At 44.9% G+C, this 27,392-nt stretch overlaps 1 protein-coding gene across 1 annotated transcript; it reads left to right on the top strand.

Annotated features, from left to right (window-relative positions):
• Positions 1 to 413: 413 nt before the first annotated feature.
• LOC118570304 (non-POU domain-containing octamer-binding protein-like) lies at positions 414 to 27,392 on the top strand. The gene is given in 4 exon segments (XM_036168695.1): positions 414 to 586; positions 26,136 to 26,139; positions 26,242 to 26,388; positions 26,391 to 27,392. Coding segments are annotated over 4 exon segments (1,326 nt in total).

The following is a 27,392-nucleotide window of genomic DNA, read 5'->3' as shown; positions in this document are numbered from 1 at the left end:
CTCTCAGACATCCTGTTGTTTTCCTGAGTCATGGGGATCCTGCGGCTATGGTTCTCCAGGACTAGACCCTTCATGCCCTCTGGCAGGTCATAGATGGGGTAGATGTTGGGGTGGACCAACTCAAACTCCTGGATGTGTGCCTGGGTGGTAGCTGAGTTGGTCAGTCTGGGTCACTGAGACCACCCGCCTAAGGTAAGAGGTGGAGCCAGCTCTCCCAAGCCCCTATTGAGGGGTGGGGCCAGCTTTTGCAAGTACAGGGGCCACCTCTACTATGAGGTTCAGGCCAGTTCTCCAGTGCCAGGTCATTGGGACTGGCTCTCCCAGGGCCGTGGAGAGACAGGGCCGGCTCAGCCTTGGCCCTCAGACTTCAGGACTCATGGTTCACATGAGCCCCCCCTGTGTTAACACTGGCAATGGACATCAACAGAGACCTCAAGTGCAGGAGAACCATAAACCCAGATGTGGCCCTCAGCAACAGCTTGGGTTTGGATATCATCATGGCCCCAAGTAGCAATGCAGGCCACTCAGATCTTAATGGGACCAGCAACAGAGTGGACCCCAGACTCCAAAATGTCCCCAGCCCCAGGTAGAGGCCCAGACCACGCGCATTACATGGACTTTGATGGTAACAGGAGACATGGACATTAGCAGAGATTCTTGCTGCAGTCAGACCATGGATGCAGACATGGCCCTTGGCTGCAGCTTGGACACAGATATCAGCATGGCCTGAAGTGGCAGGCAACACAGGCCACTCAGATCTGTATGGCCCTGACAGTGGCATGACCTTTAGAAAACAACATAGCCCCAGGTGGTAGCTCAGATCCTACGTAGCAATAGAACCTTTGGTAGTAACAGAATCACAGACATCCACACAGAACACAACTCAGGGGTATGGACCCTGACATGATCCCTGACTTCAGTCTAGCCCTAAATGTCACAATGGCCCCACGTGTCAAGCAGGCCACCCCCATCAGCTCATTCATTACCATATCGACTCTTCAGATCTGCCTCTTTCCACAGTACATGAACCATTCTGCCTCTCTCTCTCTCTACCATTTCCCCACCATATATTGACTTACCATAATGGCACAGAATCACCTGGAGTCTGATGGTGCAAGGCTGGCCTGTGGTTGTCTTCTACCTACCCAGGCCAAGCAGCATCTGTTGGGCCTGTGGGTTTTCTCTACCCTCCTGGGTCTGGTGGTACCAGGCAGGCCCTTGGTTGTCTTCTACCCACCCAGGCCAAGTAGCCATATGGAGAGTTTTCACACCCTTCTCTGCATTTGTTGGTTAATCATGAAACCTTTGCCCTTCATTCTCTTCATTAGGTGCACTGCATTTACTGACTTTGGGATTACTGAATACTCCTTGTCCTTTTATGTCAGAGTGAGGGCAGGGAGCTCCAGGGAAAAGGAACAAGTGTCCTCACTGAGTTGTTTTATACTTCGCTGATTTTCTTCTAGTGTGTCTATGTTTTCTATTTTTGCAGATTCTTGTCTTATCTTTCTTGTTTTCTGTCTTCTGATTTCCAGAGGTTACTTTGCTCGGCATTTATTTTTAGGGTATAAGCTAAGATTGTTGACTGGAAGCCTTACTTGCTTTTCATGTAAGCGTTTATGACTTTACATTTCCCCTTAAACATCCTTTAAAATGTGTATGGTAGAATCTTTCCCAGAAAGTTATTTTTAATGTCTGTCTCTAATAAACAACATTATACACAAGAAATTAACAACTCAGAAGAGTATATAGTTTTTAAAAAATTTTTATTACTTTCTGTGTATGGGTATTTTGTCTAAGGGTATGTATGTGTGCACCATATACATGCTAGTTACCCATGGAGATCAAAAGTGGGTGTCAGACCCCCTAGAACTGGAGTTACAGGTGATTGTGAGCACCATGTAGTTGTTTGCTATTGAACTTGGATCCTCTGGAAGAGTATCCAGTGCCCTTCACCACTGAGCCATCTCTCCAGCCTACCCATAGTTTGTTTATTATTTACACAACAAATCTCAATATATGGTGATTACTCAGGTCATTCAGGAGAATCTTACGTGGGTCAACTCAGCACTTTTTGTTTTCAAATTCTAGCAGACCCAAGAGATAAGTGCCCAGCCTCTGATGCCCATTCATCTTTGAGATTTAGGAATGAACTCCTTGCTAATTTGAAAATTACATCAATGTAGCTATTCTCATGAGTGAGAGGTCTGATTTTTAGTGCCTGACTCAGTACATGATATAGAGAAATGTTTAAAATGTATGTGCTGAGCATATAGAAATAGCATGGCACAGCTCATTTGTCTAGATGGAGTGCTGCTCCCTCAAGAGTGGCCACTATGTGTGTCTGTCTGCTCTATATCAAGAAAAAGCAAACAAAAAAAAAAAACCTCTCACAGGCAGCCAGACCAGAGTGCAATGAAGCTGACAAAATGACGTCACTTTTCCTCTTTTGAGTCACGAGAGGAAAGCCTGTCAATCATTGTATGAAACCTGACTCCTTTCTAGAATCTGTCATTTGAAAACTTTCAGAACACCTAACATGTTTCTATGAGTTGTGCTGTCTAGGAATGCTCCTAGGCCTCTGATTGAGACATTCACTTTGTAACAAGGAGGAATGTGGGAAGAGAATGGGCCTCCTCTTTCCAGTAGCCCAGCATTTCAATCAATGCCCTTCATTCATGCCTCATGCTCCCAGAACTGACTTCTGAGTTTCTGCATGGGGACCACGACTGCATCAGACCACCACGGGGGAATTCTGCTTGCATTATAGTCTTTGGAATTTGTGCACAACTGTCTTTTTTCATGTTGACCTGGATCTGAGTGGCATAATATTTTACAGTTGCTTCTCTATCAGCAATTTCAGCTTGATGAGCTGAGAAAATGATTTTTCCATATTTCCCTACAGCAGAATATTCATACTTCTGCTGAATCTTTAAAATGGTAAAATGTATTATAGTTGTATATTATGATATGTAATAATATATTATGTACTTATATAAATATATTATACATTAATATAATAATATATAATTATATAATGTGGTATAAAATTTACAGTTCCTTCTGTATCAGAAATTTCAGTTTGTTCAGCTGAGATTATAATCTCTCTATCTTATTCTACAGAATATTGTTCATACAATTGTTTCCTGAGTCTCTCACTATCAAACCTTTAGTTTCAAATACATTTGTCTCTGGGCTGTCATCTCTATGTTTTCTTTAACTTTACCTTTTCCACATTTGTAATGACTACATAATCACAACTTTTAGATTTAGAAAATGCACTCTGAGTTTCCACCAATGTGTCTCTGTGGTCACATTATTGTCACCCTAACCTGGAAGGCTCCTGTCACTTTCCTCCTCTGCCTGTTGACACATAGAAAGAGGTGAGTTCTCATGACATGTCAGGTGAGTTTTTTTTTTTTTTTCAGATTATCAGATTCCAAAGAACATTCAACCTGAAAACTTTCCACCATTGCAGACATTTCCTGATCATCTGTTTATTGGAAGCCTGGGTTACCAGAGCTGATCCAAGACACCTGCTAACATGGTCTGCCCAGTGGCTATAGGATTAAGCTTTTCACTGTGTTTTTAAAATCTGGTGTTTGTTTTTTCTCATGTTAAAATATTTTCTAGTTTTCCTATTAATTTTTTATTTACCACATACCTATATAGAATCATGCTCTTCAACACTAAAATGTTTGAGGATTTCCCACTTATCTTCCTATTATTGATTTCACATTTCCTGCTATTATGGACATATAGCATGATTTTTATGATGTTTACCCTGTTTAATATTTTTAAATTGATTTGATAGCTCAAAAATGATCCTTCTTTCCAGGCTTGCTAGATCATGCCTTTAAAACTAGCATTTGGGAGGCATTGACAAGTGGATCTCTGTGAGTTGAAGACAATAACCTATTGTATCTTGATGCCCCAGTGAGTGAATGCAAACCTGAGGTGGTATTGTGTTCCCCACAATATTGTGCACTCTAATAACCTTATCTGGGGTTAGAAAACAGAACAGCCACAACGTTAAACATAATGGTTACACAGTGGTTGCACACACCTTTAATCCTAGCATTCCAGAGGCAGAGATCCACCTAGATCTCTGAGTTCAAGGCCACACTGGAAAGAACCAGGCATGGTGACTCACTCCTTTAATCCCTGGAAGTGAGCCTTTAATCCCAGGAAATCATGAGAGAAAGCTGAAAGGTGGTGTATAAGGCCTGAAAACCAGGAACTAGACTGGTTAAGCCTTTAGGCTTTTGAGCAGCAGTTAAGATGAGAGGCATCCAGTGTAAGGAAACAGGATCAGCTGAGGAATTGGCAAGGTGAGGTTACTGTGGCTTGTTCTGCATCTCTGGTCTTCCAGAATTCACCCCAATACCTGGCTCCCAGGTTTGATTTTATTAATAAGACCTGTTAAGATTCCTGCTACACAAGTCCACAGGAAAAAACATCAGTGTCACAATTTCATGCCATACTTGGTCTTATAGTAAATGACACAAATTTCTAAAACACCATCTGAAGTATTTTTTCTCACTTTGAAGAAGCCATCATCACTGTTCAGGAGAGTTCACAGAGGCAGCTGGTAAGCATCATGGGAGATTACAGACAAGGAATTCATGGAGCAGCCTGGGGAATATACTAGGGACAAATTTTCAGTGTTAATTTAAGTGGCCTCCTGCATATCCAGTTACATCATCCTACTCTACTTCATAGATCACATTCTCAGTGGATTTTTGTTTTTAATGTTTCCTTTTTTTGTATTTATTTCAAGCCATTCTGCTAATTTGAATTGGTGTCACTTCCAATGGTAATGAAATTGTGAAGGACACTGAGAAAGAGACCACGAATAAATGCCAGCTATTGTGCAAGGCCAGCCAATACTTCTATAGTTCTGGCTTCACTGGCGTTAACTACTTTTGTCTTCCTTTGGGACAGGGCTTCACTCTATAACCCAAGCTGGCCTAGAACTCACTATGTATCCCAAACTGCCCTCCAATTTGGAGCAATCCTCCTGCCTCAGCTTCCAAGGGGAGGTTGTGAGTCACTACACAAGCAGCCTCAAAAATTTTATGTCACAAAACTAATTACACTGACTTGTGGTGATATTTCATTTGTACTCTTAGCAAATAAAGTTTACCTGAATATCACAGGACAGAGCCAGCCACAGAGTCAGCCATAGAGGTGAGGCAGTGGTGGCACACACCTTTAATTCTAGCACTTGGAACCACACACCTTTAATCCCAGCACTAGAAAGGTTGAAACAGGAAGTGATATGTCTGGACAGAGAAAGGAATGTAAGACAGGAGGAGGCAGAAACTCTGGCTCTTTCAGGCTGAGGATTTGTCAGGTAAGAGGTGGCGAATGTGGCTTGTTCTGCTTCTCTGATCTTTCAGCTTTTAACCCTGCTAGCTGGCTCTGGGATTTTAACTAAGACCAATTAGGACTCAGGGTACACTGACTCAAAAAAAAGGTAAAAGAAAGCAGAACTTTATGTTAACTGATGATGAATGCCTGAATGAAAATTCTAAAGCCCATAATAAAAACTGTATCTTCATCATAATTCTGTGATGTTACTCTAGATTGTATAAGGGAAAAGCTAACAATGACCGTCACCCTTGTGTAACCTCATTTGACAAACCAGGTGGTCTTAATCCCACAGGTCAAACCATCTGAATAGCAGTCCTAAATGCACCAAAGCCCAGCAAAGTGATCGATCATGTTAAATCAGAGAACGTTTTGTTGCTGTATTTGACAGGCTCTCACTATGTCCCTCAGGTTGTGTTTGATCTTGGTGATCCTACAGGCTCAGCCTCTTGCATGCCAGGATTGTGCGTCTGTACTGGGATGCCAGCCTCTCCAATGGTCTTTGAGTATTCCACTGTTGAGTTTTAATGTCTATATTAAACTATTCAGGCTACGAATGCACAGAGGTGGCCACATGTATAATAGTTTATTCCTTAAACATGTTCTGCTGAAGTTGTTTTTCTTGTTATTATGTTGTTTTTGAAAGTCTTATGTCACCCAGAGTGGTGTCACATCCATTATGTCATGAAGGATGACCTTGAACTTCTGGTCCTTCCACTCCTAATTCCCAACACTGGATTACAGGCATGTGCCCCCCAACCACCTGAGGCAAGTGCTATGGCAGCCTTGTGGAGGGGAATGGTTGCCATGGGAACTCAGTCCTCCCTTTTCACTGTGAGTCCCTGAGTTCTAGCCCAGGTAATCAGGGGTGCATTGCAGGGCCTTTGCCTCCAGAGACATTATGTTTTGTACTTTCGTTATTCAAAACCATTATTCTACCTATCATTTTTATTTATTTACTTTTTGAATATTTATTATTTTTTGTACAGCCCTGGCTGTCCTGGAGCTCACTCTGTAGACCAGGCTGGCCTCAAACTAGGAGACCCACCTGCCTCTGCCTCCTAAGTGCTGGAATCACAGATGTGCACCATCATCACCTGGCTGAAAACTATTTTCAAATTACATATAATTTGATCATATTCATCCCCTCCCCCAAGTTTGTCCAGACTCTCCCCTCCTCTCTACCCAGCCAAGTTAAGTTCTTTCTCAAAACACAGTCTGAAATGCCAACACAACTACAAATGTCTAAAAACCTAGAAAACCAAATACAACATCACCCAAAAAGAAGATACAAAGACAAAAACAAACAAAAAAACCACCCAACTGTAACCAAATAAAAGTGTACACACACACACACACACACACACACACACACACACACACACACACTGTGATATCCATTATATGTTGGTCAACTACTTCTGAACAGGTGATATGCCCTGGAGTGCTTGTTATATCTAGGGTAATTTCCATTAGAAAAACTATTTATTCCTCTCCCAGAAGGTATACAATACATTTCCATTGTTAACATATATCCTAGTGGGCAGGTTTACATTCATCCATCCATTCATTCATTTTTAAAAAAATTAACAACATAATACAAAAACTATCACATTGAAGTGAGACAATACAGACAAACAGAAGGAAAAGACCCTGACAGAGGGCTCAAAAATCAGAGATAAACTTATACACATGGTCAGGAATCCCATCAAAACACAAATCTGAAAGCCATGGGGACCTGGTGCAGACCTTTGCAGGCCCTGTGCATGCTGCTTCAGTCCTGTGAGTTCCTGTGAGCTTTGCTCATGCTGATGTAGAGAGCCTTGTTTTGTTGGTGTCCTCCATTTCCCAGCCCCCCAGCCCCTCTCAACCCCTCCACCCCCTGCCTCTTACACTGTTAGACTCTGTCTGCCTCCTCTTTCCACAGGGTTCCTTGAGCTCTTAGGAGGGATTTGTTGAAGATATCCCATTTAGTGCTCAGGGATCCAAGGTCTCTCATTCTCTGCATGATGTCTGGCTGTGGGTCTCTATATGTGAACAAGGCATTTTAAACACAGTATTTTTTAGTCTTTGTGACTGTCGTGCCTGCATACACGTATTTTGATCATATTTATGGCCAACACTTTCCCCTCACTCCTTCCAGACCCATTCTCATCACTTCCCAACTTTGTGTCTTTGTAAAAACAAATTTATTTTACTGGCTGGAGAGATGGCTCAGTGGTTAAGATCACTGGCTGCTCTTCCAGAGGACCTGGGTTCAATTCTCAGCACCTACAGCTCACAACTGTCTCTATCTCCAGCTCTAGTGGATCAGATGCCTCTTCTGGCACTGCCAGTAATGCATGTCCATGATGCACAAGCCTATGTGCAGGCAAAACACCCATACACAGGTGATAAAATTCAACATTTAAGATGGATGCATATAAAAATGACAATAAATCTTTAAACTGAAGGAAGAAAACTTACTACTATAAACACTGAATCAGACATTCCCTTGTCATGATGGTTCCTGAGACTTAGGGACAGGGCATATGACATAGATGTCCCATCTGTGGAATAGTTGTTGAAAATCTGTGATATAGTCCTATTGTATCTTTTGATTGGAGGCAGTACTTTCAGCTAGGATATATTCTCCTGACAGAGGGTAAGACACCTAAATTTTTGCAGGGTGTCTGTAAATCTGTGTCTCATCATCAGAGAAGGTGATGGTGGCTTCCAGTTCGTAAGAAAGGTCTTGATCCAATCAGTTCTCTGTAGTTAAACACCTTTGAGGTATCTCCAGCAACTGGGACTTATTTATACTTTTATTTCTTTTAACTTTTATACTTTTTTCTAAGATCTGGGGCCAACTGGGTGACAAAGGAAATCATTTTAACAGTTGTCTATAATCTTTCTAAAATTACATTTTGAAAATTGTTTAAATTCTATTGTCAGTGTTTGAAAGAAAAGAAAATCCATTTTGATCAAGCTGTGTTGTCTGGCAGGGATCCCCCTGATCCACCTTTAGTGGTTCCTTCCTTCCTTCCTTCCTTCCTTCCTTCCTTCCTTCCTTCCTTCCTTCCTTCCTTCTTTCCTTCCTTCCTTCCTTCCTTTCTCTCTCTCTTTCTTTCTCTCTTTTTTCGTTTTCTTTTCTTTCTTTCTTTCTTTCTTTCTTTCTTCATGTCTTCATTCCTTCCTTCTTTCCTTCCTTTCTTTCTTTCTTCTTATTCACTAGAGAATGTTGGGTTTTGAGTTTTTCAATCATATGGACCATTAGGTGGCAAGAAGACATAAATCATGAAAGAGAAAGGAGTGGAAATTTCTCTTTTCCTTCAAGTTCAGCTCAGGGGACATTTCCCCTTCCCTGGGGCTGCTTATATCAGACATTGTTGGAGCCCATTTTAGGTTTCCTGGTGTCTTTACCCAATAGTTCTGCATAAAGAAGGTGATTGGACCATGGGCCTGAGTACAGGTGTCTGAGATGTCTGCACTTCCTGTGCTGGAGAGGTTTTTGCTCCACCCCTTGGCATTCTTTTAAAAACCCTTTGGCAGAGAGAGTCAGGGCCCAATGGATTAGGACCCAGGCCCTCTCGAGATTATCCTCTATTTTCTATCTTTTCCTCTCTCCTCCATCCTTCTAACTAATATTTCCTCCTGCTTCCACTCAAGAGTACTCTGGGGAAATGTCAGGGTGGGGAGTGGCTCCCACAAGACATGGAGTGGAGGGAATGCTCACCTGGGAACTATTTCCCATGTGCAGTAACTTAGATGGCAGAGGGCCCTGAATGAGCAGCCTGGCCTCTCCTCACCTCCTCAGAGACCAACCCTGACCATGAGCAGGAGTCAAGCAATGAGCCAAGCAAGTGCTCCCACTCAGGGAGGATGGGGAGGGTCTTTGTTTCTGTGGTTTTGTTTGTTTTTGTCTCTGGGTGAGTTGGCAGAACCAAAAAAGATTCAAGTCCCCAACAGAAATACACAGGTCTTAAACCAGGGGGTTCTCATGTGAGAGAAAGCCACTGGCCAATACAGTGAAACAGAATGGACAGGAACATACAGACAGAGAGGCAGACACACACACACACACACACACACACACACACACACACACACAGATACACAGGCACAGACAGACAGACACACACAGAGAGAAAAAACACACAGATACACACACACACACACACAGATACACTGGCACAGACAGACAGACAGACACACACAGACAAAACTCACACACAGAGATACACACACACACAAACTCACACACACACACACAAACTATGATATCCACAAACAACAGAGAGAAACACAGACAGACAGAGGAGAGAGAGAGAGAGAGAGAGAGAGAGAGAGAGAGAGAGAGAAGAAGAAGAAGAAGAAGAAGAAGAAGAAGAAGAAGAAGAAGAAGAAGAAGAAGAAGAAGAAGAAGAAGAGGAAGGAGGAGGAGGAGAAGGAGAAGAAGAAGAAGAAGAAGAAGAAGAAGAAGAAGAAGAAGAAGAAGAAGAAGAAGAAGAAGAAGAAGAAAAGTAGGAATGCATATGGTTTTGACCACCTTGTCACCTTGTCCTTGGACACTTCTGTTGTGATCTTCTGGAGAATACCTTGGGAAGGTGGGAAAGCAAGATGAAGAACAATGAGATCCTGGATGGTGGAAGGCTTGTGAGGAATCATGGGAAAACAATCTTCAGAGCACAGATGCCTTAGGTCCAGGGGAGCTGTCTGAGACCTCCTCCTGGAGGGGTCCCCACTAGTAACTCGGTTTAGTCTCCTGCTGATCCCAGTGGTGCTGAGGGCATCACTAGCTACCCCCTCTGCTACCCTGCCCTCCTCATTCACGCAGTCCCTTCCCAGCCCTTCCGCGGTGACTTTCCCCCTAACTTTGTCAGTGCAATGAAGAGAATCGAGGAGGGACATGGTGAGGACCAGGGTGACTGGACATAAGTCCTGATGATAGTGAAGAGAGGCCCGGGAGTTTCCTGTGAGGACTGGGATCTTCCTGACTCCCTGACTCAGTAGTCCAGTGTCCCCCTCCCCCTCCACCAGTTATTTCCCGGGAACTCACAGGAGGCCAGCATCCTCTCCAGACAGCCCATTAGAACTAAATCCCTCCAAACTAGGGAAAGATTTCCCCAGGTGGCTGCAGCCTTTGCCATGGTTCTTCCTGAGACCAGGCTACTGATAGGTGTGACTGGAGCTGTGGAGAGAATCTGGGAGTCCTCAGTACAGCCCTGCAGAGGAGCCTGTGCTGGGATTCGCAAAGTCCTGGGCACCTAGACTGTGAACTCAGTCCTTCCTGTGCTCAGGGCTTGTGGGTTCTTAGTTCCCATCTTTTCCTAATCTCTTCTAATCTCTTCAGGGTCCTTGCAGAGCTCCATGGTTCCGGACCTCCCTCCTAGTGGACCGTGGTCCGGGTCACACTCCTCGGTCTGGGTCACACTGGGGCGCGATGTGAACTGATAGGCAAGGACATCTTTGTCCTGGTCTCCCACACCCCGTGGTCCTGCATCTCACTCACCTGCAGCTGTGCCCTCAGGGACCCTGGGCAACAGAATCAGAAAAGATAGAGAAGGAGTACAGTCTGTGCCTGCAACTGGTGTCAGGGCAGCCAGCAGCCCGAATGTGCACAGTGCTTGTATATAGATCAGGGCCGAGACCACTGTCCTAAGAACCAAAAAACCACAAGGGCATACCGCTTACCGGAAATGTTTCTCTGTTTCTTCAGTCAGAGGGAGCTCAAATTCCCCTCAACAACCTTCAACCCAAGACTTGGAGTAGTCACCATCAGGCTCCCCAAAGCACCCAGAAGAATCTGCTTGCCTCATTTGCCACAACTGACCCAGCTCATGAGTTCCAAGGACTGAGGAGAATGGCTCCCCATTGCCTGAGCCCTAGGACTAGCCTACCCCAGCGCTTAATTTTTGTCCCCTCCCTCCCTGGTTACGGACTTCATCTTGTGGAAAAATTAAAACGTGCCCAAATTCTAGTACAAAAAATAATAAATAAATAGCAACTAGGGGTTTAAAAAACTTTTGGGTAGACCTTTGAACCCCCCCACTTTTCCCCCAGAGACAGGGTTTCTCCATGTACCCCAGGCTGTTCTGGAACTCACTTTAGACCAGGCTGGCCTTGAACTCAGAGGTTTTGCCTTCCTTTACCTCCAGAGTGCTGGGATTAAAGGCATGAACTACCGCTGCCTGGCTTGACTCCTGAACATTTACAATTCATAAAAGACAAAGAATGAATTTAGACTGTTGCAGGATCTTTGGGGCATAAACGTGAGAAACAGAAGAGACTCTCCAGCCAGAGCTGCCTGCTCCTACTAGAAATCCTCAAGGACATGACCTTATTACACCTGACTCCAAAGACTGCTTTCTCTCTCTTCCTTTACAACCCCATAAGGAACACTCTTTTTTTTTTTCTTCACAAATTCTTTGTTCCTACTTTAAACAGTCAACAACAACCAATATCCTGGTAACTGCAAAATTAGGGGATGAAAACTAGCCTTACTATATGTCAATATTCTGCACATAAGCACTTGAGCCGATGTTGATTAAATTTCCCAAGGTATTGGTCATTTGTTCTATGGATGACATTTCTCCTCTCCTGCTCCTAAATCAATACTTAAGTGAGTGCTTAACTTTCATAGTAAATAAACTTAAAAGAGAAAATTTTAACATAGCTCCCAGATAAAATAGGTAAAACTTTGCAATGACTTAGAATATATTATTACTTCACAACAAATTGGCCATCATCCCCTCAGCTTAAAACTTTAAACCTAGCTATATAGATATTGTTTGTTTTTTACTTTTGTGCTTACTCTTGGTCTGTCACAAATGATCAGACACTCTGAGTTTGAGACCAGCCTGGTCTACAGAGCTGGTAGTGGGACAGCCAGGCAACAGAAAAAACCCTGCCTTGATAACCCAAAGAAAAGAAATAAACTAAATAAAAATATCAATATAGAAGGGACTCAGATATTTAGACAATATGGGGCAACTGCATGGAGTCTTTCTGATGGTCAAAAGGTGTTTATTTTAAGTTAACTTACAACAAGCAAAGGCTAGTTGGTACGGGATCCAGGAGAGGTGAGGCCCGTCCAAGGCTGTTCTCTGGAGAACTCTGCTTTGGCTCAAAGTATCAGCATCCAACATCCAAGACAACAAGGTAGCAAAGAGAGCAAGTGTGTAGGCATTTCAGGTCTGAAGGGGTCCCCCTGGGCCACACCCCAGGGGGGCACCATACCTAGAAGCTACCTGCTACCTTGTGGGTGGCGGTGCTTCAGGGGTAAAGCACAGACAACCACCCCTACACCCAGCAGTGGTGGCACACGCCTTTAATCTCAGCACTTGGGAGGCAGAGGCAGGCAGATCTCTTTGAGTTTGAGGCCAGCCTGGTCTACAGATCCAGTTCCAGGACAGTCAGGACTTCACAGAGAAACCATGTCTGGGGAAGGTTGGGGAGAGGGATACAGGAGGCATATAGGTCCTTGTGTTCATAGATAAGCTCTGGTTAAATCAGGAATATTAACCTCACAGGGTTAACTCTTACAAGAGGAAGATGTACAATCTGTTTTCTGTCCAGAAGGCTGGGTACAGATGTGGTTAGTAGCCTGGTGACCTCTGTCCTATCTGCATGGCCAGGCCACAGCAGCTTCCCCAGACCCTTATCTTGAGGTTTTTATCTCGGTCAGTCCACAGCACTATCCTCCACCAGACCCTGTCATGAGCTGGTGTCCTCAGTTAATGTGTAGAACTGACTTTATGGAAGATGTCACTTGTACTTGAAAGAGTTTGGATGTGGTCATGTCTCAAGCTCTGCTGTGCACAAGAGATTGAGTTAATATTTACCAGGAAACATTTTTTCCAAATTGTATTCTGTTTAAATATGCCTAAACTACCTATGGTCAGACTTTCAATGTTTGATCCAAGCCTGGCCACTGAGTCAGGTTAAACCGAACTTCATTCTTGCTTCTTGTGGACCAACTCTCTGCTGGGTATGGTGTTTGCAGAGACCCTGACAGGTGGCCTGCCATATGCAATCTCATAGGGGATGAATGCTGCCTTGTAAGTGGTACATCTTACCCGAGGAAAGGCCATAAATAAAAGGTTGGACCAATTTTCACTAGTTTCCAAAATTAATTTAGAGAAGGCTGACTTAATAGTCCAGTTCTGCCTTGGACCCTGTCCTGAGCTCTGAGGTCAGTAGGCACAATTTCCAGGTTACATCTAAGGCCTTACTGACCAGTTAAGCTATGGACAGAGTGAAGGCAGGCCCACTGACGGATCCTATGGACGGGGCAGTCCAAACCTAGAAAGGATCTTATGTAGAGGAGTCTTGACCACTGCCAAGTAGCAAAGACTTCTATCCATTCTGAGACAGTGTTAACATACACTAATGGATACTTAAACTCATGTGAGAAGTATCTGTCTCTGTGAAGTCAAATTTCCATTCCTTATCAGGAGTTAGTCCCCTCAGGTGAACACACAGCTAGGACTACACAAAACATCCTGTCTCAACCCCACCCGACCTCAGACCAAAAAATAAAAAAAATATGTGTATACTGAATTTAGCATGTCTTTATTCAGATTGACAAAGAACATAACAGCCATTTTATCACAAATGAAATAGGCATTGCCACAAACTTCGTGAAGTAAGATAATTACAAGAGAATAGCTGAAAAATTTTATGTAAATGTCATATAATACAGATATGCATACATCTGTAATAACATGAATATCTATAAAGCAACCAGAAGAACAAAGTTTACAGACATCTGAAGAGAAAGAAATATGCATTTTAAAGATGCCAGGTCAGCAGTCAGATGGCTTCCAGTAAGGAAAAAGAAAGACAGACATTACCTGTGACTTCTACTAAACAACCAGTCGGGGATTTCTGTTTACTATGATTAGATGTTACAGGTTTCCTTTAGTGATACCTGAGAAGGTTGAATATTGCCAGTCTTCTTAATGTCACTATAGTTTCCAAATTAATTTGTGTGAAATAGTAAATTATACGTTAGTAATACTTTAGTAGCACACTGTCAGAGCTCAAAGTCCAAGAATCAGTCAGGCATGGTGGCACATACCTTTAAGCCCAATGCTAGACAGGTAGAAGCAGGTGAATCTCTGAGTTTCAGGCCAGCCTGGTCTATACAGTGAGTTCCATTCCAAATTGTGCTACATAGTTAGACTCTGTCCCCAAAATAGAACTGTTTTCAACAGTGAACTCTCCATATTTTAGGGTCCTTATGTTATCAATGTGTGTATGTGTCCTGTGTGTGTGTCTCTGTGTGTGTGTGTGTGTGTGTGTGTGTGTGTGTGTGTGTGTGTGTGTGTGCTTGTGCACTTGGACAAAAGTGCCCATGTGGAGTCAGAGTATTAAAGGTGTGCGCCACCACAACCTAGCCAAAAACTGTATTTCTAACTTGGAATCCCAGCAGCATGGTACAGAAAATCCCATCAGGTGGATTGATCAGGAGGTAGTAACATCAAGGGCAGTGCTCCATTGATGAGTAAGGGGGACCCACCTTGAAGCCTAAATGCTTAAGAGGGTCATGGCTAACAGAACACAAAAATCCTAATATAGAGATAGATGCTTAGCCAACCTAGATGTGGCTGCATTTTAATAATTAAAGACAAAAGAGGTGATCAAGAAGCTGAGAGCTGCTGTCCCATAAAAATCCCAGGTTCCTGTGCCCATTGTCTAAACTGAACCATTGAGGCTAGGTGCAGCCATTAAGGACACTTGTTGTTCTTGCAGAGGATCCAGGTTTGATTCACAGCAACCACACATGGTGGCTCACCATTGCCTGTAACTCCAGTTCCAGGGGACCAAATGTCCTCTTTTGACTTCCAAGGGTATCAGGCATATATGTGGTGCACATAAATATTGCAGTCAAAACAATCATACACATAAAATAAATATAAAAAATAATTACAATTAAACCTGAACCACCTCAAAGAGCCCCAGATTGCCTTCCTAGGAGGACCCATCAGATCCCAACAAGAGTGACCATTCAGCCCAGCAGCAAGTGCAGTCACTGTTTCTGTATCACTTCATCACTGTCCTGTCACTCAGGGATGACCCCTGAGATACTCCTGGGAATATCTACTGTGGTTTTTGAATGAGCCTGTCCTCTATAGAGTAGGATATCTGAACACTTGGTCCCCAGTTGATTGCAGATGTTAGGATAGGTTTAGGAGGTATGGCTTGACTGAAGAAGTATGTCACTGGGCCTGTGGCTTTAAAACCCATTCCCATTTCTTCATCTTTGGACCTTCCCTGAGTTTTAAGATGTGGTCTCTCACTTGGTCATGGTATTCCATAGCTCTCATTCCAGCACTTGAGAGGCAGAGATAGACAGATCTTGTTTGAGGCCATCCTGTTCTACATAGTGAATTCTAGGACAGCCAGAAGTATATAGTGAGACCTTGTCTCAAAATCACAAACCCAATCATAGCAGACCAAAGCAAACTAAGCATATGTGGGCTCTAAGGTTGCTGCTCCAGTCACCAAGTATATTTGCTGCCATGCTGCTCTGTGAGATGAGGACTCTTGTCCCTCTGAACTATAAGCTTCCTCAAACCCTTCCTTCTGTATGTCAGTGTGGCCTTGGTGTCTTATCACAGTGACAGAAAAGTAACTCATACCACTACTATATAAATACTGAAGTGTTCACAGGAGTGAGTGTCTTGGTTACAGCTGCTCAACTGTGTTCTTGTAGGTTGAAAGCAGCTAGAGAAAATACACCCAAGAAGAGTGTGTGTGGACCAGCCTCTAGGGCCCAATGACACAGGACAATCTGTCAGCCTGAGGGGTCACATCTAGGAAATGGCCTGTGTAGAGGTCACAGCAATGTTTAATAGGAGAAAAATCACCTTGCCTGGGGAGAAGCCAGCTTGAGTCACATGCAGCAGGAAAATTCAATTCATTCCATTTCAATGTGGCTCCTGCATGGTGCTGGCTCCTGGGAGAAAGCAGCCTGTGGTCCTGGGCTATCAGAAGGCTCATAAGACCTCAGGCAGACATCATGAGATAAGCGCTTTCCCACTAGGTTATTAGGTGGACAGGTCAAGTGAGAAAAGGTGTTCAGAAGTGAGACATCGCTGCAGGGGCATGACAAGCCACTTGTGTGTTGAGGGCTGCCTAGCAGGGAGAGATAAGGACTCTTGTCTGATGGAACATCTCCGTTCCACAGATGGTTATAGAGATCTTATCTGGATGTAGTGATTGAGATTAGTTCTCAAGTAAGCTGCCACCTCTCCCTCAGCAAGCTCCTCAGGCTACAAGGAATGTGCTCTATGGCCATGGGATCCAAGGGATCAACTGGACAGCAATGGAGAGATCAAGAGGCCCTAAAGCCAGGACTTCCTCCTGCCATTTCCAGATGACCCAGAAGTCACAGGCAGCATAGAACCCACTGCTGTCTGGGAAACATGCAGCTTTGGCTGTACTTTTAAGACACTCTGGAGGAATGGGCACCATGACTGGTACATGGGATATGCCCTAATCTATTGTAGAGACAAATCTACTGTCCTCCTCATTAGCTTGTTGTCTTCTCCTGCTGCCACCAAATGCAGAACTGAGTATAAGATGCAGAGTAAAATACAGTGAAGTTTGCCAGGTTGAAAAAAAATTTAGGGCTGCCATTTACAGAACAAGAGAATCCATTCCTGCCTAATAAACACCAGTGCCTGATGCCATCTCCCCAGTAGGTAGGTGACATGGGCCTGGGAAAAGGGGCAGAAGCTTTCAATCCCCCAACCCAGACCATCACCAGAGTCCTCCAGAGAGGACAAGGTTTCCAGCCCCTGATTAGCTGAGGTGTCTTCAGGCATGAGCATAGATTGCACCTGGTTGAAGAGGGGTAAAGGGCACTTTGTGGATGGGAATGTGGTAAGGCTGGATGGGGAGGGAAGGGAGCAGAGCAGGCTGGAGGTTGATGAGTCTCATGGGAATTGAAGCTGAGTCTGGTAGCACAAAGTTGTAATTCTAGCATTCAGAAGAATGAGGGAGAGAAGGGATTGTTGCAGATTCTATACTATGGGCTAAAGTGTGAAATATGCTTCAAACAACAGTAATAATAGTGATAGTAATGCTACTACTACTACTACTACTACTAATAATAATAATAATGAGAAGAAGAAGAAGAAGAAGAAGAAGAAGAAGAAGAAGAAGAAGAAGAAGAAGAAGGAGAAGGAGAAGGAGAAGGAGAAGGAGAAGGAGAAGGAGAAGGAGAAGGAGAAGGAGAAGGAGAAGGAGAAGGAGAAGGAGAAGGAGAAGGAGAAGGAGAAGGAGAAGGAGAAGGAGAAGGAGAAGGAGAAGGAGAAGGAGAAGGAGAAGGAGAAGGAGAAGATTAAGAAGAAAGAGGAGGAGAAGGAGGAGAAGGAGAAGAAGGAGGAGGAGGAAGAGGAGGAGGGGGAGGAGGAGAAAAAGAAGTAGGAGAAAGAGAAGGAGGAGGAGGAGGAGGAGGAGGAGGAGGAGGAGGAGGAGGAGAACGTGTGTGATTGTGGCTGCCTTGTCTCTGGCAGCCTCTATGTGAATTCTGGAGAATACCATGGGAAAGTAGAAAGAAAGGTCAAGGACAAAGGTCAGGGGGATGGTGGAGGGTTTGTGAGGAATCCCGGGGAAGACAGTCTTCAGAGCACAGATGCCTTAGGTCCAGGGGAGTTGTCTGAGTCTGCCTCCTGATGGGATCTTCAACTGTGCACAACAAAACCAATTCCGGTGACTGGATTTTAGGCTTGCTGGAACCCCAGTGGTGCTGAGGGCACCACCAGGCAGTCCCTTCTGCCACCTAGCACTTTTCATTAGTGTATCTCCTGCCCAGCCACTGGACTTAACTTTTCCCCTAACTCATTGTATCAACTGAAGCCTGGCTGGAGTAGAGCCAGGAAGAGCCAGGGGCTTCGTCACCATTGAGGTGAAGGGGAGAAGGAGAAGCCCAGGAGTTTCAAGCTTCCCTCTGGGGTACTGGGCACTTCCAGAATTAGAGCCATGTCCTTCCCCATGCCCCAGCACCCTCCATTTAGACCTTGGAAGCTCACCAGCCAGCAGAGTAGACCCCAGACAGCTCAGTAGAATCAAGACTGAGATTCTGGGTAATATTGCCCCAGGTGTCTTCAGCCTTTGCCATGGTTCCTTCCTGAGACCTAGCTACCAACATATGTCAGTGGAGCTGTGGAGAGAATCAGGGAGTCCTCAGTACAGCCCCACAGAGGACTCTGTGCAGAGATTGGAAAATTCCCGGGCACCTGGGCTATGGAATCAGTCCTCCCTTGCTCCAGCCTTGAGGGACATGAGTTGTCCACCCCCACTGCATTTTCTGCACTGTGACATTCCTAGACTTCCTGAACAAGCAGGTGCCTCTGAATCATTTTTTCCTCTGCTGCTGTTGCTTCACACAGTGTTAATCTCCCCCCAGACCTCCACCCTGCCCTTCTTCACTTCCTCTTTCTCAAGATTCTCCTCCATCCCTCACTCATTAGCCTCTCTGGGTTCCTTCCCTATCCCCCACCTGAGCCCTCAAGGTTTTGTGTTCCACTGTTGGCCACTGTTGCCCCCCACCAGCCCTCCCTGATCACCCCCCCTCCTTCCCACCTCCATATTCTTCCTTCTGAAGACAACTGCTATCTTGTCAGCAAGGCTGTGCTCTTCTCCTTATCTCTGAGACACCGGAAGCTTCCTTATGCTCCACTCAGCACACATGGTGTATCCTACATGTTTTAAACTGTGCTCCATATCTCCTGCTTTAGATTCTGTGGATGAGAGGGGATGGATTTCCTGGGGTGTGTCCTCAGGCAGGGGCGTGTAGTGATAAAACACCTTCCTGGGAGGGAGAGTTGGGGAAGGGATGTAAGGATGGAGAACTGGGTGCTGCACACAAAGTAGATAGTGAAGCTGTGTGCTGACCTCTGCCAGTAATCTCAGCTACAGGAAAGGCTGATGAAGGGGAGGTTGGAAGCTGGCAACCTGGCTTATACAGTGAGGGGAAAAGAAATGAGGAGAAGGAGGAGGATAAATGAGGAAATGGAGAGGGAACTGGGATGGAGTCTCTCCTTGTTCCTGGGGCCATCTACTGTGATTTTCAGACAAAGTGCACTTAGAGGTGGAAGGTTGAAGAGCAAAGAGCTGTAGGAGAGATGGAGGCACAGGGCATGGTGGGAAGACAGTCTGTGGAGGTGAGTGGGCCTGGAGTGCCAGGTTGAGATCTCCTCATGTGCTCATGGTATTTGGCCTCAGCGACTCTGGTTATGTTCCTGAGGCAGTTTTAGAGCTTCAGTGGGGATTTTGCTTAGCCACATTGAACTATGTCACCTCCTGCTGTCATTTTTTCTTCCCCAGAAACATCAGCTATTGTGCAAGGCTCTGAGGGAAAGAGGGTGAGGTAAGGGACAGAGCAAACCGCAGAGCTCTGACTGTGTATTTATCTAGAAGGAGCCTGAAGGGTGGGGTAGTGGGGGCTGAGGAGGGCCTAGGATCATCAGCTCAGCTAGGAAGGCTCCTCCTCCCTGGTGCTGCGGCCCTCTGTCCCCTCAAGTCCTCTTGTAGAATCCCCTAGACTCATGGGCTCCCCTGGAGCACAGTGGGGGCAGAGCCAGGGTGTAATTAATGAACTTGATAACTGTGGCTGAGGCCATGAATCCTCTAAACCCAGACCTGTGAATAGATGTGAATAGACGGTAACATCGTGCTGATGACATTCATGAAAATTCCCCAATCAGGGCTGTGACTTCAGACAGTTCCAGTTTTGTGACATATCCATTCACTTCTTTTCTTAGAGGTTTTGTGATACATCAGCTTCCAGGAGAAGCTCCAGGAGGCTCAGGTCCTCTCCCTGAGACAGGCCATGGCACCTGGACAGAAGCTGAACAGCATGGTCTCTGTGACTCTGGTGTCCTCAGGCCCCCCACTCCATGTGGTTCTTCCCCCACACAAACTGGCTGCACCCTCGGAGACCCTAGGCAGTTGAAGCAGAGCAGAAAGTCAAGGGATAAAGTCGGTGCTTTGGACCTGTGTAGCAGTCACTTGTCTGCAGTCAGAGAGGAAGTATAAGGGGCTGTTGGTGGGGTTTCTTCACTTCCTCCCAGTCCCTGCCCCAAGTCCCCAAGCTTGGCTGGTCTCACCTTGCACTCTCCCCCACTGCTGACCCTCTCCTTCCACTCCATCCTGTCCTACCCCTACTGTCTAGAGCCCCCAGGTCCTTGCCTTCTTTTTAGACCCAGCTCTAGCCTCTGCTCTGCTGGCAGCCCTCAGGCTCTCACTGCTGTTCCCTCCTCTCCCATTTATGTGTCCATCCAACCTCTAACCCCCAATGCCCTCCTGTCCCCCAACCCATCCTCACACCCTCTTAACCTTGGTTGGGCTGAGGTACTTCCTCCTGGCCTATTCTTTACTTCACCCCATTCCTTCCTGTCTTGATCCTCTGTCTACCCTTGGGGCCTTACTTACACTCTTAGCTCTCTCCTCCCTCTCAAACCTCAGCCCCACCACAACCCCACTGCCTTACATTCCTTCTCTCACCTGCCCATTCCCTTGTGACTCTCTCTTCCCAACCCCAAAAACACCTTTCCAGCATCTACCAAGATTATCGAGTGTTTTCTTTCTTTCAGTTTGTTTATATGGTGGATTATATTGATAGATTTCATATGCTGAACCATCCCTGAATCTCTGGGATGAGCCTAATCCATCATGGTGGATTATATCATTATGTGTCCCTGGATTCAGTTTGCCAGTATTTTATCGACTATTTTTGCATCAATGTTCATGAGGGAGATTGTTCTGTAATTCTCTTTCTTTGTTGCATCTTTGTGTGGTTTGGGTATCAGGGTAACTGTGGCCTAATTAAAAAAAATTGACCATGCTCCTTCTCTTTCTATTGTGTGGAACAATTTGAGGAGTATTGGTATCAGCTCTTTTTTGAAATTCAGGTAGAACTCTTCATTGAAACGATCTGGCCTTGGGCTGTTTTTAGGTTGGGAGTCTTTTAATAACTGTTTCTACTAGCTTAGTGGTTATAGGTCTATTTAAATTGTTTATTGATTTAATTATGGTAGTGGTAACTATCAAGAAAACTGTCAATTTCTTTTGCAAACTGTTTTTGTCAAATCACCAATAAATAATAATAATAGTAACAATAAATAAGGATAATGATAAATGTCTTAGAAAATTTTTTATACCCTCTTACAAGTATGTCACCATCGCATTGATTAGACAAGGTCTCTAAGAGGACTAGGACTCACCAAGTAGGCTAGACAGGCTTGCCACAGACTCTAGGGTTTCCCTGCCTCTGACTTCTTAGTACTGACAATAAAAGAACACAGGACCATACCTAGCTGTATTACAGGAATTCTAGGGATCAAACCCGAGTCCTCATGGTTGTGAAGCAGGCCTTCTACCACTCAGCTATCATCCCATGATTTTGACACACACGATTTTTAGTAGTTAGTAAAGAGCCAGAATTTTCTGGAGATAATGCCCATGTGCTCCAGGAATGACTCAAAGGAACCTGGTCAGAAGCTGGTCCATTCTGCATGAAATAGAAAATCCAGAATTTCCAAAAAAGGTGGTGAAAGACATATATAAAAAGGCCCAGAGAAATACATGGGTCAAAGTGGATGTGATAAGAAATATGTCCACTCTGTTCCATGGAAAAGCATGGAGGAATATTGCATGTCAAGCATGGAAAGAATGCCCATGGAAAAGGGCATGAGCCTCTTGAGAAGTCCAGTGATGAAAAGTATTCAAGGCTAGGGCTGGGAATGGCAGATGGTGTTCCTGAAATGAGATGTAGGTAACCATGGGCAGAAAAATCCTGGTGTAATAGACAGAAGTGGAGTGGTCAGGGGGCAACATCATGGAGGGACAATTGGGTCATTAGTAAGGTATATGTAACCCAGGCTGTGACCTCAGGGTGGAATGTGTGAACCCAACGTGACAGAATACACAGATTCTTCAGGTAAATAGATGGGCACCCACTTACATGTTGCCAGATCTTGATGACCAGCCATAGGAATGCATGATCAGAAGACAGAGAGCTGCCATCCAGGACAAAATTGGGCTCCAGTGCCCAGTGTCCACAACATTACTACTTCTCAGAGAGACCAGACCCCATTTTTAGAAGGAAAGACAAGATTGGAATAAGAAGGACTCCTCACCACACAGCAGGTGCAGCTCTTCTCTGGGGTTTATTGTTCCACCTAGACAGACATATGCCCCTAGATTCTGCTGTGAATGGTTAAAGGGTCGGTAGGCAGACAGTCTCTGTGAAACGGCTCAGTTCTGCTCTTGTAAGTTAAAGCTCTTATGGATAATATATGAATTGTGAATGTGAACTGATGTCCTCTTTGTCATCAATCTGTGACATTGAGGCATGTGTGCCAGGCAAAGGTGTTATGTGGAGTTCTTGATGGGAACTAATTGAAGAACCACAAGGGATCCTAGAGTATGAAAGCAAGTATGTACAGCCACAACAGAGGAAGTCACATAATTTCAATGTGACTACTGGCATGCTATTGGGCTCTGGGAGAGAGAGAGAGTAGCCCTCTGGTCCCGTGACACCAGTGACAATGCAGCTCCAGGCAACCACCATGGCTGGGTCCCACCTCTACTGTGACATGAGGTAGACAGGCCCAGAAGTCAGAGAAGATCCCAGAAGTAAATGGTAACTGTGACATCATGGATCCTTGTAGATCATAGCTATTCTACACAGAACGATGTCTGTGTGACAAAGCTATTCTCCTCCAGATCACATACTATACCTTATCATGAAGAGTGACTCAGATTAATCATCCCCTAAACTGTCACCTCAGCCTCAACTCCCATGTCACTTGAATGAGGGAATGCACTGCACAGCAAAGCAGAGGGCAGTGGACGACAACACCAGTATCTTCTCCTGTCACCCAGAAGCCACAGGGAGCACAGGGCCTACTGTTGACTGTGAAATAGGCAGCTTTGATCTCACATGATGAAGGTGGTCTGGGGAGCAGACACTAAGGTTGGGATACAGACTATACTCTGATCTGGGGTCAGAACACTAAGAGAAATGCCACATCTTGTCCCCTGTCCACTTGTATGTTATCATATCTGCCATCACACCCAAGGCAGAATTGGGCTTTTGATGTGGAGATAGAAATGGTGTGACTTGTCGAGATGCAAATATTTAGTGCCCATCCTTTACAGAAAACTTGACTCCTGCCAAATGAACAGCACTATCTGATGCTTCTGCCCCAGATGGTAGACCAGATGGACTTGGGGTACAAGGGCAGGAGTTTCCCTGTAGCCCACTGTGTACCACTACAAAGCCCCATTCCCCTGCTTTGGGTTCTGTGGATGAGAGGGCACAGGATTGGTGGGATGTGGCCTCAGGTCCCAGAAACCAAGAGTTAAAGCCCTTTCCTGGGTAAAATTGTGTAGATGTTCTTCAGGGGTAGAGCCTGGAGGTGACCTGGATGTTTGCTCCAGAAATAAGGTGGGAAATGAGGCTTGGCTTGGTGACAAGCCTGTAGTCCCAGTCCTCAGGAGCATGAAGAAGGAGATCTCTGCAAACCAAAGGCAGCCTGGGTTACACAGAATGTGATTCTGCCAAACAAGCAAACATTAAATAAATACACGAACAATAACTGGCTATGAAATAAATAAGCGAACAATGACTGGCTATGAACAGCCAAGAATATGGAATTTGGTCAGTGCACATGACTGGATGTGTCAGCTGACCTTCACTATCTGCTGGAATCCCTAAGAGGAAGGCTCTAATTCCAATGAAAGAATGGGCTTTAAGTGAGGCCAGAGCAAGCAGGGAAATAGCTAAAGCTTCTTCTCACAAGTCTTTACATAGGATTCCTGTGTGTGGCCCAGATGAGAGATGTGGCTTCCCACCTCAAAAGATCTAGATTAGAGGTGTGGTTTCCCACCTCAAAAGGTCTAGATTAGAGGTGTGGTTTCCCACCTCAAAGAACCAGATTAGAAGTGGATCCTCCAGCTTCCAAGGATCCAATTAATCAAATAATCCCTGACAGGTGTGCCAGCCACTTTTGGATGTTAGTTAATTGCAGATGTAGTCAAGTTGACCACCAAGAACAGACATTACAACAGGCAAACCATAACCACATATACATACAATATTATGATAATGTTTCAAAAATTCTGCCAGCCACCAAACAGGATGCTCATATGACCTAGGTCACCTGGGGGACATAAGGCTTTATACCCAGAGAAGGTCAGTTTTTTTCTTTTTTCATATAAAAAGCATTAGTTAGTGTCAAACCTTCCAGGTCCTTAAATATTTCAAGACAATGGCCTTCCAGTGGCTCTAAGATGACAAAATCACCAAGTACCAGACTCTTCTCTTCCACACTACAGAGATTACTATAGACCTTGTTAGATGTTTCATCAGGGGTCTGACTGTCAGATCTCAACACTGGAAATCATTTTATTGTGTCAGGACACAAGCCTTTGTGGTATGTGATCTGAGCCTCGCAGAGCTTATAGAATTGGGCGACTTCTGGGTAATTCCATGTTAGACAATATGCACACCTAGCTGCCTGCTTCAGGATTTTCCAAATACAGGGATTAGCATTATTGGTACAGATTAGACTCATGCTTCCTATGTCTATATGGGCTTTGTCTTCCAGTCATTTACAGAGAAAAGTATCAAAGCTTTGGTTTCATTATGACATTTTCATAGATAAATATATATTTATAGAAATATATATAAATAAAATATATTTCAGCCATACTAATCCTTTCCTTATTACCCTCTTCTTCCCTCTTCTGCAAGACCCCCTTCTCTTTAAGGTACTATTGCTTCTGCTTCACCCTTGTGTGTGTGTGTGTGTGTGTGTATGTATGTGTGTGTGTGTGTGTGTGTGTGTGTGTGTGTGTATGTGTGTATGTGTGTGTGTGTTTATGTGTGTCTAAACTTAAATAGGATTTTAGAAGTGTGGGTGAGGGGTTAAGTACAGGAACATGGGTATCTAAAAGTGAGCTACACCATTGTTAAAAATGTCTCTCCTGCTCCAGGACCATTAATTGTATTTATAGCCCCAGGGAACTTTAATGCTTCATGAGCCCCTCTTCCTCCATTAAGAGAAGTTTGACAGACCTGATCTTGTACAGGGATCATGCAATTACTCAAAGCTGATGAGAGTTCAGCAGAGCACAGCTCCATTATAGCAGGAAAAGAGCATTTCACATCATCCCACCCCTTCTTGTTCTTACATCCTTTCTTCCTCCTTCTGTGAGATGGTTCTTGACTCTTGGATGGGGTGATATAGGTGTTTGGTTTAGTAAATGGGTTTGCCCCATGCTTTGGGCTCATCCTCCTGGAACCACATTTTGGTGGCCCAGTTGAGGAACTCTCATCTCTTTCCTCTCTTGCTTGTGGTAGTTGTTGGAGCAGTCCATAGGCAGCAGAAGATTTCTGTCTGGGGAGACTTTGCAGTGAGCTCCAAAGGCCTGCAGGCTGGCGTCTGGAACACCTCCAATTCTCAGAGGTCAGGACAAACCAGTATAGAAGCTAAATAGTGATTCTCAGACTTCTCTTGGTAGGGTTCAGTGCAAATTTCTTTAAGTATGTGCCCTCTTATGGAGAAGGGAGAGTGAGAGCCAATTTCAGGAGGCCTGAACATACTGTGAGAATGTTCTCCTCGTTCCCTATTTACAGTTGTTGCTGCTCTTCAGCATAGGAGGGAGAGAATGCCTGGATGACAGCATTTGTGTCTGCCATTTTCATTTCTGGACCGACATCCTGATGCACATACTGTGGGTAATTGGCTTTTGGCTCTCCTCAGGATGGTGAGTTCCTTTCCCTGCAGTTAGAGTTGTTATTGCTCTGAAGAAACACAACAACAACAAAAAAAACAAATTAGGGATGGTCTGTAGCTTTGTCAAGGTGAGAAAAAAAAAAAACAATATGGGAAAGCAGGTGTACTTTTCATTCATAATGATAAAGGCTTTGGCTTTATTCGCTTGGAAACAAGAACCCTAGGAGAAATTGCCAAAGTGGAGTTGGATAATATGCCACTCCTTGGAAAGCAGCTAAGTGTCGTGTGCGCTTTGCCTCTCACAGTGCATCCCTTACAGTCCTCAACCTTCCTCAGTATGTGTCCAGCGAACTGCTGGAAGAAGCCTTTTCTGTGTTTGGCCAGGTGGAGAGGGCTGTGGTTATTGTGGATGATGGAGGAAGGCCCTCAGGGAAAGGCGTTGTTGAGTTCTCAGGGAAGCCAGCTGCTCGGAAAGCTCTGGATAGATGCAGTGAAGGTTTCCTTTTGGTAAGCATATATCCTCGGCCTGTAACTGTGGAGCCTATGGACCAGTTAGATGAGGAGGAGGGACTTCCAGAGAAGCTCATCATAAAAAAGCAACAATTTCACAAGGAATGGGAGCAGCCACACAGATTTGCACAGCCTGGATCCTTTGAGTATGAGTATGCCATGAGCTGGAAGTCACTCATTGAGATCGAGAAGCAACAGCAGGATCAAGTGGACCCCAACATCAAGGAGGCTCATGAAAAGATGGAGATGGAGATGGAGGCAGGATGCCATGAGCACCAGGTTATGCTAATGAGGCAGGATTTGATGAGGCATCAAGAAGAGCTTCAGAAAATGGAGGAGGTGCATAACCAAGAGGTTCAGAAAGGAAAGCAGCTAGAGCTCAGGCAGGAAGAGGAGCGCAGGCGCCGTGAGGAAGAAATGCGGTGGCAACAAGAAGAAATGATGCAGCAACAGCAAGAAGGATTCAAGGGAACCTTCCCTGATGCGAGAGAACAAGAGATAAGGATGGGCCAAATGGCTGTGGGACGTGCTATGGGCATAAACAATAGAGGCACCATGCCCCCTGCTCCTGGGCCAACTGGTACCCCAGCTCCTCCAGGACCTGCCACTATGATGCCAGATGGAACCTTGGGATTGACCCCACCAACAACTGAACATTTCGGCCAAGCTGACACAATGGAAGGAATTGGAGCAATTGGTGGAACTCCTCCTGCATTCAACCGCCAAGCTCCTGGAGCTGATTTTGCTCCAAATAAAGGCCACCTATACTATTAA

Source organism: Onychomys torridus, chromosome 19 (genome assembly GCF_903995425.1).
Source record: "Onychomys torridus chromosome 19, mOncTor1.1, whole genome shotgun sequence".
Lineage (NCBI taxonomy): Eukaryota > Metazoa > Chordata > Mammalia > Rodentia > Cricetidae > Onychomys > Onychomys torridus.
The sequence above is the reverse complement of the archived record's forward strand: the minus strand, read 5'-3'. Positions and strand labels throughout refer to the sequence as shown.